The sequence below is a fragment of the Clinocottus analis genome, unplaced genomic scaffold, assembly GCF_023055335.1.
Source record: "Clinocottus analis isolate CAN_PGR_092001 unplaced genomic scaffold, fCliAna1.0.p SCAF_19, whole genome shotgun sequence".
Classification (NCBI taxonomy): domain Eukaryota; kingdom Metazoa; phylum Chordata; class Actinopteri; order Perciformes; family Cottidae; genus Clinocottus; species Clinocottus analis.
Genome location: NW_027175920.1, coordinates 6,707,087 through 6,721,402, shown reverse-complemented (window position 1 = coordinate 6,721,402; position 14,316 = coordinate 6,707,087). Strand labels below are relative to the sequence as shown.

The following is a 14,316-nucleotide window of genomic DNA, read 5'->3' as shown; positions in this document are numbered from 1 at the left end:
CGTTGGTTCTTTTGCTACCATTCACAGTCTCCTTCTGTTCTGTCCAGGTCTGATCTCCTCAGACAACTCTCTCCTTTGCGCTCTCTGGTGCATTTCAGTGTGTAGCCCATGATAATACAAATCAGCACACTGACTACTTTTGGCAGAACATGCCTTGCCTGCTTGATTTACCAAGGATCAATGAGTTGAGCCCTTTCCTCCCTATTTGTATTGTTCTTCCTCACCCACCCGCATGCACTAAAAGTGGAGCTGGTCCTCCCTCTTTGGGTCTATCCCACATTCCTACTCTGGCCCACGCATTCGGGCAGGGAGTTAAGGGCTGTGGTCGCTCTAATTACGAGGTTTCGGGTACTAGTCTTTTGGATTTTTACATCACTGGCCACCATTGACGATACCAGAACCACACGATTAGTATGCGTGCATGTTGTGGGTGAGTGTGTCTATTATGAATGGGTTTCAGGCCAACAGGGTGCATAACTAGTTTTTAGCCCAGATCTGATTTAGTAACCTACCAGTGTACCAGATTGTTCTAGACAAAATTGAATTAGTTCTTGGTATATTGATATTAAATATTGCGATATTGGCTCAAGGTCCTGATCTGCCCTTTTTCTATGGCTTTTTGGCCAAATTACCACTTTCAGACATTGGGGAAGCCCATTACTGAACGCAAATTACTCTGATTGGCTCTTCAGCTACAGCCAATCAGTGCACGAGAAGAGAAATGTAATGCCTGCTGTTATGAAGACTTGTTTCCTCTCACGCAGGCGCAGAATGTGGGTGCTAGTTTGGTGTCGGCTGTAGACTTTGCGGCGTGTTCAGGTGCAACTCTTTGGCCAATACGCAAGCGACATAAGGTGACACAACAGCTAGCCTCCATCACCACCAGTCTTTTGATCTTGGTTTGGTGTGTCTAAGCCTCAAGAGACACCATTTCCTTTTTATTTTAGAGCTGCATGGGTTGTAGTAGCATCATTACAAACTACTGTTATGTGCTATAATAAACACAAGAGTCTTGTATTTTAAGACTGCGGGACAATATCAAAAATTAGAAAGCTGTTTGTGACAATTGTAGTCAAAAACCATTATAACATAAACCAGTGTGTGTGGTTTTTGAGGAGTATTGTAAACCCAAAGCAAGTTGTTACATGTAAAACTAATAACAGTGAAAAGAATTTCTAGAATCTAGAACATTTTATTTACACCTAGATCTTTTTTTTCTGGTTTTCATATTGTAATCAAAGGTTGTTTTTTTTCCAAGCATTTTTGGGGTACATTTCATGCATTTTATGGGGAATGGGCATGGGGAATGAAGAAAGGGACAAGCGTGAGAAGCCGGGAATCAGAGGAAAACATTTATTGATTGTTTGAAACTGATTGTTTTGGAATGAGAACAAGCTGCACTACCTGCTTATTGACTGAGGGTTGTATCCGCACGTGGGCCCTTTGCTGATGCCAAGAAGCGCCCTGAACACAGTAAAATAAGAAGAAAAGGGAAAATACAGACAGAGGGCAGGGTCTTTGCAGAATTATAACAAGCACATTACATGTCCTTCTCCTTATATATCATCTCAGGAAATGGAGATAATAGTACTGTTTATACTTTGTTAGCATTTTTTATGGGTTTAAAATGAGTGTTACTTCCCGCGTTATTCCCTTCCCACTGAAATTCAGTGTTTGTTATTTCAGTTGCGTTGGTCACAATGGCTCACACTTTGTGCGTTGATTTAGTTGAATAGTCATAGATAAGAAAGCTGATGCGATGAATGAAGAGTGCACACAAGGACTGAGAGAAATCTTTTTTTTTTTAAAGTTAGTCAATAGTGTTTCTTGTGTGTGTTAAGGTTTTTCCCCATATCTCTTTTTAAGTTTGTAGTACTTAACTTTCTAGCTCTATTACACAAACCTCTTGGAATATGGAAATTGTGGAAATGAGTTAAAAAGATAATGACTGATGTGTCTGTGTTCTCTTTGTTTTCCTCTCGTTTTTTGTCTCAGGGCCTGCAAGTGGATAACTATGCCACAGATGCATGTCGGAACCAATCAGGTTTAGCGCACACACGCCTTGTAAGCTGTGACCGTGAACTGTACTATCAAGAAAATTCCTCTTTCCTCCAGGGTCAACTCCGTGGGTTCTCTATCTGGCAGTTTGTACAGCTGCACAAGCTTCTGTTTCTACAACACACACAGAGCACACTCTGTATGGACATGTTGTCTTAGTCCCTCAGGAGATCACTGGAAGCTGAAGTCAGTGCTGCCCGACCACAGGCCTCTGACCGTGGTGGCAGGACCTGGGACTGTCGTGTAGCATGACCTGAAGTGGATCGCTCTCATTATCTAAGTGAGTATTTTGAACTGAACTAAAATAGAAAAGGTTTGATGCTGATGATGGTAGTATGTAAGTCAATCATTCAAAAGGTGAAGCTGCAATAGAGAAATGTGCCTAAACCCCCCCTAGCTCAGTTCAGGGAAAACTCACTATCATTAGTTATCTAGAGTAGACAATGGCAATGTGGTCAGCTTACACAATCTATGGGTTTTGAAGTCTGCAAATTGCATTTCCTCTGCAAATGTAATTCCCTTTGCTCTTCTATGGAGCCACTGATTGAGATGGAAGAGGTCGCTTCTCAAATGTTAGGAATTAAGAGACTTCGAGAAATTTATTTGACAGATCATACTAATGCTACCAATTTTAGATGGTTAAAAGGGCTTTAGACCAATCGGAAGTTCCTCTAAATGCTGTTAGAGTTCTCCTGCTTAACTGGCATCAACAGCAAAGTGTCACTTATTTTCAGAGCTGCAGCTAAACGAAGGCTAAAGCAGGAAGCTCCAGGAAGACGCAATGGCTACTGAAAAAACTGTGACTCAGGTCGGGGCTGTAGTCCTGGCTCAGCGGGCTTCACCTCCATCCACTGGGAGCAGCACCAGCAGAGAAGCCAGACACGCAAACGACAGCCAGGAAGTATGGCGATACTCTGACCAATCGTGGCAGTCAAAACAGCGGAGCAGCCCTTCCCTTCTCTTTTATAGGAAGTTGTCATGTGACAGCGGGAAAGGGACAATTTTGGACGAGGACTACGAGTGTTTGGATTGCAACTCAAAACTCTTGAGCACCGAAGAGAAATGTTATCCAGAGGTGTCGGCTGGCAAGGAAATTGAAGGAATAACTTACACTGTTCCTCCGATACCTGGGAAAGGTTCAGAGGGATATTCGTGCCACCTGGACACCCCTGAAGAGGGTGTAGATGCAGGCAGAAACAGAACTGGCAGCATCCAATGCTCCTGCACCCTGTCTAGCCTTAACATGAGTCCAAACATCTGCTGTTGCCACAGTCATAGATCCAGTTCGAGCCCCAGCTCCAGCCCCACTCACAGTCCCAGCCTCTGCCCGAGCCCTTCCCAGGCCAACCAGAGACACATCCGTCGCAGCAGCCTTCCTGTGTCAATGCTAGCTTTCCACAAGGTAATACAGAAGGACGTTGCTCATCCATAATATCTGCAATTTGTTTAGATTAAGCTGCACCACTGTGTTATGTGTTCTCTGTGCTCTAAAATGTAAATGAAAAGCTTAAACTAAGTAGATAACCCATACGAGACACTGCTTATTCATCTCTGCACAAACATCATTCAGAATATTTTAATGAACCATGTTTTCTGCTTTTAGACTCCACCCTGCCTCCTATCTCAGTGTAGTCCATCCAGTGAACCGAGCTCTGTGGTGTCATCTCCCTCTGGTTCCCCTCTTCCCAAACGCCGCCAGCATCACCAAAATGGACGCATTCACCGGCACCAACTCAAGGATAGCTACTCGAGTTTAGAGAGGCTCAACAGAAAGCCCAGGGTTCAGAAATGCTCCCTGGAAAAACTATTTGCAAGAAGAGCATCTTTTGAAACCATGAGGTCAACCCTGAGGAGCGATGAGAGGTCATCCTCAGTGACCAGGAACTGCAGTGGGGGCAGCAGTAGTGATGAAGGGGATGGAGACGGCCTCTTGGATAACGCAGACTTTATAAGGAACCGTAAAGAACGTTCCACTGTCCTGGTCAGACGCTTCTTCAAGAATAATCAAAAGGTATCCCCATGCAAGATTTCTCTTCTGCTGGATACATGTGTTCAGCTGATATGTTAAACATGTTTGTTATTTTTTTAATTTAGCATTTTTTTGTTTGTTTTTTATCACCCTTGTTAGTGCTCATCATTTATAGTTTGCTAAACAAAACCATGAGACATGCTGAACCACTTTTCTTCTTCCCATAAGATGACCAAGTCAGTGTGTACTGGAACAAGAGCGCTTGTCAAGACGCTGCCGTCAGGACGCATCTCAGAGGAGGTCTGGGAGGTGGTTGTTGATCAGAGGATATGGCGACCCAGCAAGAAGAATGTGTGGCCGATTGTAATGCGTGCTATCAAAGAGGAATTCAGCGTTTGCAGAGACATGCTACGTTTTATTGGAGTTCAGCTACAGCAGGTAAGAGGACGACTACACAAACATCATAAGACTGACGTGTCACATGCATTATAGAAGCATTCCATACATCAAGGACTTGTATGTTATGAAAATGTAGATTCAAGATGGCAATGCAGTGAACTTCTTCTCAGGTCTTTGATAGCTTATATTTCACACTGAGACTTTAGCTGTTAACACACTCCTGTTAAGAGAGAACTATACTGAGGCAAAATGATTTATAACCAAGTGTGCAATGTTAATCAGCACAATTAATCATGTTTTCCATAATCACCCTAACCCAAGGTTTATTAAGGCTGCCTTTTTAAGAGATAAGGAAATATGTTGCAGAGGGGGGTATTTTATCTTTATGTTGTTCACGAAACCTACATCACTGACGTTATGCCTCAAGCAATAAAGTGCTCATTCTTTAATTGCCTTCCAATGCTATGGATATGCCACAAATGATGCAGTATTGGGTTGAAAGTTGGTTTGCTTTGTCTTTTTTTTCTGCAAAGTGCAAATCTCATAGCTGTAGGAGTATTTAGGACTTGATTGAAAAATTGTTCTTGGCTGTTGCTTTTCTCTGTTTGGGTGGAAATGTTCTGCCTGTCATGCATGAAAGATGGATAATTTGTTCAAGAAATATGTTAATAGACCAACATACACGCGCGCACACACACATCCCAAAAAACACATACACACAGGCTCTTTGTTCAGGGTAGGCCTTTGCTGCGGAAAAATGATTTATTCTCTGTTAGTCCTGCTCCCCATATTACTGACGGACTGAATGACTGAGCCTTCTGTGTGTGAGAGTGTGTGTGTGTAAATGGACTGAGCAGAGTTGGCATTGACATTAAAGTTATAGCCATGGAAATTGCTTGAGAGAAGGTAAATGAGCAAGACAGAGCGAGAAAGTTTGAGAGCGATGGAGGAAAAGAACTGGAGTGAGACAGAGGAGACCCAGGACGTTGCTGTGTTATTATCCAGTTTCCAAGCAAGCGCAAGAGTGTTTTTACAAACACCATTTTTTTCACAGGAGCTGTTGGCAGCCACATTTCAGAGATGATACAGTTTTTTTGCTACCTTTCAATAGAAATAAATTTTGTCCACCATGAGTCATGCTTTCAGTCTGAGTGCAAACATTATGAGTATCTGAGTAGACGCAGCATCACACAGGATACTCTCCTATTGTCTTTTTCTTATCTTCTCCCTCCTGTAAAAACTCAAAACACATGGATACCGAAACCCATTGCCTTGAAGATGCATACTGCCACAGAATGACACAATTCCAAGTTTATTGTATTGTAATGCCAAGAAAAATATTGTATTTCTATTGAGCTTTTTTTTTTTTGCTACGTGTAACTGTTGCTAAAGGTACTTTAAAATGTGTTATGTATAAGACTGGGAGCAATTATATTGCTCTCAACATGCCGACAGCTGAGCGTTATTATGAATGTCATCCTGCGTAGCATCACTGATGTACCGGTAACCTGATTTGACCATTTTTAACAGCACACACTACAGTAACAATGCTAACGGTGCTAACCTGAAGGGGAACTGGAGCGTATATTTTTGTAACGGAATTGTTAAATAGATATTAGACAGCAGGTCGAGTGTGTCTACATGGGCGCTTTACTTTGCATGTTTTTATAATTGAATTCCTGCATGTCATGTGCACAGTTATATAACCTGAGTGCATAAATGCATGGGTATGTGTTTTTTTTAATGGTTTAATGCATAACCGCAACAGAGCCAAGTACTGTCTTAAGTTTCTCATGTGTGGACGGGGGTTTGTGCACTCGAGCCATGCAAACACACTCATACTCGTGTGCATGCAGCAGTGTGGTTTCTGACTTTGCCAAAGTGTTTTTACGAGTCCTTAGTGGTCGTAGATATATGGGTTGAGTTAAGTCCAGGCAGAGCTGCTTTAATAATGAGTCTATTGAAAACGAGGGAGTTGCCAGCACTTCCCTTGTCAAAACACAATCCGACTCCTACTCCTGTAAGGGGTCACCAGAGAAACGCTGAGATTACTGAGCAGCAGTGAATAAGGGCTGTCATCAGAATCATAAAATCCTATGAAAAAGTAGGAACACATCCCATTAGCAACAAACAGGAGTCATGCAGTCGCAATGTTTCTGTTTCATTAGATGCAGATATTCGTACCAAGGGAAGATCAGAGAAAAATACAACATTAACGTTAAAACCTTAAATAAAGAAACAAGAAATACAGCATGTCTCTTTGCATCCTAAACCATCTGGTCAATCTAATATAGATCATTGTAATAACATGCATGCGGTATTCAGGGCACAAACCTTATGAATTTATTGCATTTTTGCAAAAAAACAAAACACTGTTTCTGTCTCTCTACTCCCCTGAGCCTTACACACATGCACACACACACACGCACACATACGCACACACACGCACACACACACACACGCACACACACTTTATGTTACACAGGCTCCCTATATGTAAGCCTGACTCTGCAGTTATCATGTTGAGGAGTTTTCTGAAGGTATCCTGTGGCCCAGTGTGTTTATTGCTACAACTAATGAAGCGAGCCAAAGAACACAGGATTATATGAAGGAGGGATTGGAGAAGGGCGGCGGAGGGAGGGAGGGAGGGAGGGAGGCAGGGAAGAGTAAAACACTAGGAGAGTAAGAGGAAGAAAATGAGATTTTAACAGTGGAAAAAGAAGAAAATCTGCCATGTGAAAAACAAGGTTTGGGGGGAATCAGGCATGGACTATTTGAAAGAGAATAGGGAGAGTGAGAGAGTGGAAACAAAAAGGTTTAGACCCAGTCAGAGCCATGAACTTATGTTTTATATAGGTTTCTACATAATGGAAAATGAATACGATGGAAAATATTGTACATGGGATCGTAGTGAAAAGAGTTTCACATTCTTTCCCAAGGGTTGAGCAGTAAAAATGCGAAATAAATTGACCGCGTTCCTATTAAGTTTTATTTTAATTTAGTTTGTCCCCTACATGCACTGATCAATGTGCCTACATTTTATTTTCAACTGTCATATAACTAAGTCTCGGGAAGGTTTAACACCAAATGAGATCATGTTTCATTACTTTGTGCAGGTTTAATGGTGAAAACACATAAACACACACACACACGCACACACGCGCACACGCGCACACGCGCACACACACACACACACACACACACACACACACACACACACACACACACACACACACACACACACACACACACACACACACACACACACACACACACACACACACACACACACACACACACACACACACACACACACACACACACACACACACACACACACACACACACACACACTCTCACACACACACACACACACACACACACACACCTGGTGCATAGATATCAAATGGTCTACAAGCCAGCATTTTATTGTTTGCCTTTTGCAGAGTCTACCAATTAGAGCCCTGCTGCGTCCTTTTATTTAACTCAAAGTGGTGTGAAGCTAAATGGTAAGTGACCATGCACACCCTTGCAAGCCCTTGCACACACACACACACACAAACACATGCACAAACACAGAGACAGACAGGCAGGCAGGCAGAGACAGCGACTACACGCTTTTTTTGCCATAGCAATTTGTGTTGAGAGGCTGAGAGATGCATGCTTGTAAATATATCATCTTCCCATTATTGAGGATGCGAGTAGTCTTCGGGGACAGGAACACATTCTTCCTCCGAAGGGACTCTCTGTCCTTCCTCAGTGTTTCTTCTCAGAACTGTTAAGCCAAAATGTTGCCGGTTCCTATTCAGAAATATCTGTGCTCGGAAAGTGAATAAATCATGTCGGGTAATTTTCGCCTTAGATTTTGATATGTGCAGGTTGGAGAATGATGAATGACAATATTACTTTAGGAACCCACTAAATCAAATGTGATAATCATCCATATGGCAGTGGCTTATGTCAGCGTGACTTGCAGGGCTACACTGCAGTGCTCATTACTGTTGTCTAGCTTTAGGACGATGTCATTTCTGCTCAGCAAATGTTAACCTCGCTGTCACAACAATAAGATGCAGGCTGCGACATATGGGAGTTGTTGTTAATCTACTTCTTGTTTGCGCTGTTAAATGGTTTTCCCCTCCAGCCCCTCGCTGGTTAAATATCCATGCTTGTAAAATGGGTCAATATGTTTAAAGACCGGTTACTTGAGAGCGCGAGTAATAACTTTTACAAACACATCTAAATCTTACTTCCCTGTTGTAAAGGTGCAATGTCCAGCAAATATCCGGTTTTGAGACATGAGTTCCCTGCTTAGATTGGCTTTTCAGATTATTGTCTCAGTAGACTGGTTCAATTCTTTGTTCCTGTGTGTGAAAGTCACTGACCTAAAATCAATCACAGCCACATACACGCACACACACGTACCTACAATTTAGGCTTCTAAAAAGGTTGAAGTGAATTAAATTACAATCACAATCACAGTTTGTGCTAATGGAAATGAGCGAATGGCTTTATACAGCAGGAAGTCCCTGTAAGCCCGGTAGCATTTTATACAACAAGGATTATGAGCGACCTCACACATAATTATGTGTTTTCGGGCTTCTTTCAGTTGCATAAGAGCGCACACAAACACTACATGTTTTGACAAACTGCCTTATCCAAACTCTGAGAGGCTTTCTAACCAGCCGCTTGCTGTGTGCACACTGTAACGTACTTAGGAAAAGCAGTTTGGATGACACAGGTAAAAGAAAGAACATCCAGATGGAGCCAGGCTGTGAAAATGGCGAGTGCATTTTTGCAGGGTGAACCGGAGTTGAAGCACACTGTGGTTTTCCAGTCGAGAGCAGGACACTTTAATTATTTTTGTGTGTGTTATCAAGAGAGCATTTATTACTTATTTCTTTCATTCTTCTATCAACTATATGATTCAATTAAGCAACTTTAAATTGCATCACCTAGCTTGGTTTGAAGATTTGATCACACTCCAAGAAACGTGGGTTCTTAATTATTTGTGTTTGGAGGAAGCTGATTCTCCTTCAGGTTGTGTTTGTTAGGGCCAGAAGGTTCATAAAGTATTATGTTCAGATAACCAATTTATTGTGCTTGGAGAATGGTAAAATACTTTCTTTCTTTTTTTTTTAAATAGCTCAGAATGTAATTATTTTCTCTTATAAAATCTTTTTTTTCCGAGGTCTCTCTAGATTGGTATATTCAAAGAGCAAGGCACGATATAGTCATTCAGCTGAAAAACAAATAATGAAGAAAAACAACAAAGAAATACATATTTTGAAATAAATAATGAACTGATTGAAAAGATTTCATTGGGGAAATGAAAGGATTCAATGAATAGTATCAGTTCTGAATTCTAGTATTATTCACAACTATACACACACATACACACAAACGCTCACCCTCCGTATATGTCACACACATTTAACCTTCTGTCTATCATTCTTATGTTCTCTCTGTGTGTGTTGTGCCACTACAAAGGAATGTGCCGAGCAGGCCGCTCTCACCCAGCTGGGTGTTGCAGCTTAGCCTGAGATTATTGTGTGTGTGTGTGTGTGTGTGTGTGTGTGTGTGTGTGTGTGTGTGTGTGTGTGTGTGTGTGTGTGTGTGTGTGTGTGTGTGTGTGTGTGTGTGTGTGTGTGTGTGTGTGTGTGTGCGGGTGTGTGTGAGTGAGACACACTGTTTAGTCAGATGTCTTTTTACACAGAAAATGGGTTGGCCAGTAAATATCTAGCATGTGTTCATAAGAAGTACTGTTATTCACAGTGACAGTATCTTAAACAGTGAGACCTTTCTGCTCTTTCAACATCCAGCGATTTCCATGCCTGTTCCATCGCTGTTCATACATTTGCTTGAAGCCGCAGCAGCGCATGTGGCCGCTGTTACTTGTTTTTGTGGAAACACATTCCGTTTGTTTTTGTTGGGTGACAGAAGGGTGTCAAAACTGCATGTGGGTGTGTTTTTGCTTCGTGGAGTGAAAATGTGTGTGTGTGTGTGTGTATGTTAGCTAGCTTTCTAGCTAGCTGAGGCCTCTGGCATATCTGTGATATTGTGGGAAAATTATGCTGCTCCAGAAACTGGGAAAGTTTCCCTCCAGAGCCGAGGCTGTTAAACTCTGGGTCAGGACCCGACACACAAACACAAACATTGGCGCATTTTGACCCCATGAGGTGAATGCAGTACAACTTAAGGTACTGATACACTTCTGATCAAAATTACATGGCCTGTATATGTCCCTTTTTGGGTGGTAACCCCTAGAACACATTGTTATGTCAACTTCAATCCAAATACACAGCATGAACTTTGACCACATACAATATAAGAAATGTAAACAAGCGAGCTGACTTGAACTTCCTGTCATGGTGACTAATTTAACTCTCCCAATCTTCTGTGACCTCGCATCTCGACTGACATTACTGCTATATGTGTCAACCTGTTTCTGCACTCCCCCAATGATGTGGTCACATTTTAGAAGAACCCATTTACACCTGCAAGTTTGATTTAGAAAAGAGCATTTGGATGAAAATGGACCAACAATAATCCCCCAAAAATGGATTAAATGAGAGCTTAAAGCTGTGGCGGGTCACGCTATTATTGTTGCACTCTACGAATAACATACTTGATATAAAAATAGTCTGTTACCTTCCACTTCCTAACGTTTTGACTAATTTGAGAGGTTTTCTAGGGAGATTTATTTTAAATCAATCCTTAATTTCCTAAAAAAAAATATCTGTTTTTGTGTTGCCACTTTAATTTGCAACACCAAATTCAATGTCGAAGCAGCATGTCTGACAAACATATCACGGCTGTGTCTTTGCTCAGCTAAAGAGCTTCATCTGCGTAGTTTGAACAACAAGTTTCCAGATTAACTTTCAATTTCGCAAGCATCTTGGCTGCTGACTGTCGCTGAACAGAACACTGAATCTCTGTCAACATAGACAAGAATTAAATTAGCGTGCATGTTTTTCTTCAGCTTTGATCTAAATTGATAAGCAAGACTTTGAAGGGACTTTACATGTAGTTTTTTTAAATATAAAAAGTACAATAGCCATGATGATGTAAGAGCTGATGAGGATTGAAATGAAAAGTGGTCCTCTGGAGCCATCTAATGGAGAAATAGAAGAAGCCGCTGCTGCAGATTAACTTTGATCGCTAAATATTATTGGTACATAATGTATGTTTCATTAGAAATCTGACATTCGTGGCATCCAGACTATTCTTACTCTTGCTATTTGATCTGCATGCTTTTGGTGTGTGGGGGTGTACTATCTTCTCGGTCTGTAAGTCTGTCATCATTGTGTTATTTAAGCGATTGTTTGGGAATTTAAAAAGAGATGCATGTTTGCTTTTTTCAAGAAGAAAAAAGCCTGAACCTAAATTCTCTGTCTTCCAACTTGTAAAGGTGATGCTCATTTGGCTTTCTATTACTTGACATATTATTGTTATTATTACTTGACTCAAGATAATCAGTGTTTACTGGAAATGAATATCCACCAGATGGCAGCACACTTATTGAAAAAAAACAAGCAAAGTAATGTTTTTCACAAATTATCTATGTAATTATTGGGCTGTAGTCTATCAGCTCTGCTCTGTAATGAACCCTCCACGGTGTGAAGAGTACGTCTATGTTCAGTGGTTGAACGAGGCAACACCACATCATACTGTATCGTTGTCTTAATTCATATTGATCGGGGGACTTTGTGCCTTCTAAAGGCAACCAATTTAATTAGTGTAGTATGATGCACGAATCTGACCTCTCATTAGTGTCTCAGGGAGCCGGTCTCATTAGCTGAGTATTGATCAAAGAAATGCAAAGCAAAGACAGAGGGCAGGCCAGCTGTTTGCTTTGTTCTGAGGATCACTTTGATGTCCACTGGGTGCGAAACGGATTAATTCTTCCACTTGATGAGAGAGATTTAACAGGACATACTGTATTCACTTCAACCGGTCACTGGTGTGCGTGTCTACGTGTTTGCCAACACTGTTACTACAGAATAAATTACTTTTTTGATTTGAAGCTTAAAAAAATAATATAAACCTGCAACTCTTTGTATTGGCTACACCACCCTGACAGAAGAGATTACCTTTAAAGTAAAAAAAAAAAAAAGCAAGAAAGACAAATCCAGTTTCTTCCTGTGCAGGTGTGCTGTTTGACTCGTGAGGCGATATTGTGAATTGATTTGAAGTCACCGGTGTCCGCTGTGCCAACGAAGAGCGCGTTGATGAGACCGAGTGTGTTGCAATTGCTCGTGTGCTCCCGGTGAGCGAGCCGGCCGAAACGGAAAAGCTGAAACACAGGTCTTCTAATTGGAGGTTGGCATAGAAACGCTCACCAGAGCAAAGCGTGGATCAAGGATCAAGTGGCCCTGCCTTCGGCCTCTATTGGTGTAATGGCCCACATGTCACCTGACCTTATGACAGCAGAGCTAGAATGTGGCTTTTTTTAGCCGTTATGACACCGTCAAGGCAGCGTGGGCTCGATGACACTCAATTAGGCTTTAATTAATGTCCTGTTTTACTTCACTATCGCTATAATGTAGTGTTTGAACCTGAGATTAACATCCAGAGGAGAATTGTAACAACATTTCATCACATGGATGCTTTGAAGAATCATTATTACATTGTTAAAGTGTATCGGTATGTTCAGCGTATGAATATTGCACGAGACGTAAATGTTGATAACGATGTTTTCTACGGTATCGACAGAACAACCCCAACTCGAGGACTACTTACCGGCTTCATCCGGAGCTTGTCGCCGCAACGCTGTTTTTCATTGCGGGATGGAGTTTGCTTCGTTGTCTTGGCAATGGATTTGCTGACAGGAGCAGCAGTTGTGATCTCATCCAAAGCACTTTCAACACCTCATCGATCTCATCCAACTTCACAGTGGAGCAAAAATGTTCGTGTTTGACCTCGTAAATAGTAGTTTGCGCTGAAGGGACACATACTGATGCATACTGTATGTATTGTCACGTGACACTTGGTCGTTCTTCTTAACTCAGGAAATAATCTGTGACGGAAACATTTGGTGCAAATGCAAATCCACTTGGATACCACGACTCATCGCCTCACATTTAATGTATGTATCGTCCTGCTCAGTTCCACGTGGCACACTAAAGTTTCATAAAAATGTTGGCGAAGTTCAGATTGTATTCACACAGTATTCTTTATACAAGGTATTTATAAAATACCTTGATGGGCTACTTTTTCCATTTATTTATGTCATTGGGGGATTTTCTCACTTAACCCAGGAAGCACAAGTTATCCGTACCACGATGTATTACTAGAATTAATAGAGCAATATCTCTTGATACAAACATCAATTTGTCTTTCAGCACAATAAGTGCTTTCTGACTCGACACACTTAGAGTTGATTGCCTTTAGTTGGTCACTTAGGGATGAGTTGAATGATGTGGGCTATGAAAAGAAAAAGAGGTGGATTTTCAGGTTTGGTGTAATAGCTCTTAATAAAAACACAGAGGCCTTATTTAAGGTTGTACCAGACATTGTTTACACATTGAACAGGCTCGTAGAGGAGGATCGATTGAAATCTGGTTTCCTCTGTCTTTGTGTTTAGAGTGTGCTCTCTGATAGCATCTCCGCTGTTGCTGCTGGGTTGTGATGGGCTTGTTGCCTCATCACCTAATATGGGGGTCCCCTCAGTCGGAGCCAGATATCTCAGAGTCTCCTTCTTGTCTCTCTTTCTCTTGTCTCTCTTTCCTTCCCATCTCCCCTCCTTAGGCTTGCTCTGCTGATGTAGAGATCTCTTGCTCTCTCTCGCTCGCTTGCTCGCTCTCTCCCTCTCTCCCTCTGTCCCTCTCTCTCTCTCTTTCTCTGGCTGTCTTTCGCCCAAGACTACACTCTCACTTTTATAAGTGCAACAG

The 14,316-nt window shown here is 41.7% G+C and overlaps 1 protein-coding gene across 5 annotated transcripts in view; it reads left to right on the top strand.

Annotated features, from left to right (window-relative positions):
• The window catches only part of plce1 (phospholipase C, epsilon 1), a 74,837-nt gene that overhangs the window by 15,277 nt on the left and 45,244 nt on the right, over positions 1-14,316 (top strand). For 4 of the 5 annotated variants that reach the window (XM_068583770.1, XM_068583769.1, XM_068583768.1 and 1 more), the window contains exons 2-6: positions 765-854; positions 1,996-2,338; positions 2,793-3,460; positions 3,662-4,069; positions 4,256-4,465. In XM_068583770.1, the coding sequence (XP_068439871.1) occupies positions 2,840-3,460; positions 3,662-4,069; positions 4,256-4,465 (1,239 nt within the window). In that variant the 5' untranslated portion in view covers positions 765-854; positions 1,996-2,338; positions 2,793-2,839. The remainder of the gene's footprint in view (positions 1-764; positions 855-1,995; positions 2,339-2,792; positions 3,461-3,661; positions 4,070-4,255; positions 4,466-14,316) is intronic. The other variant, XM_068583767.1, reaches the window with a different exon arrangement.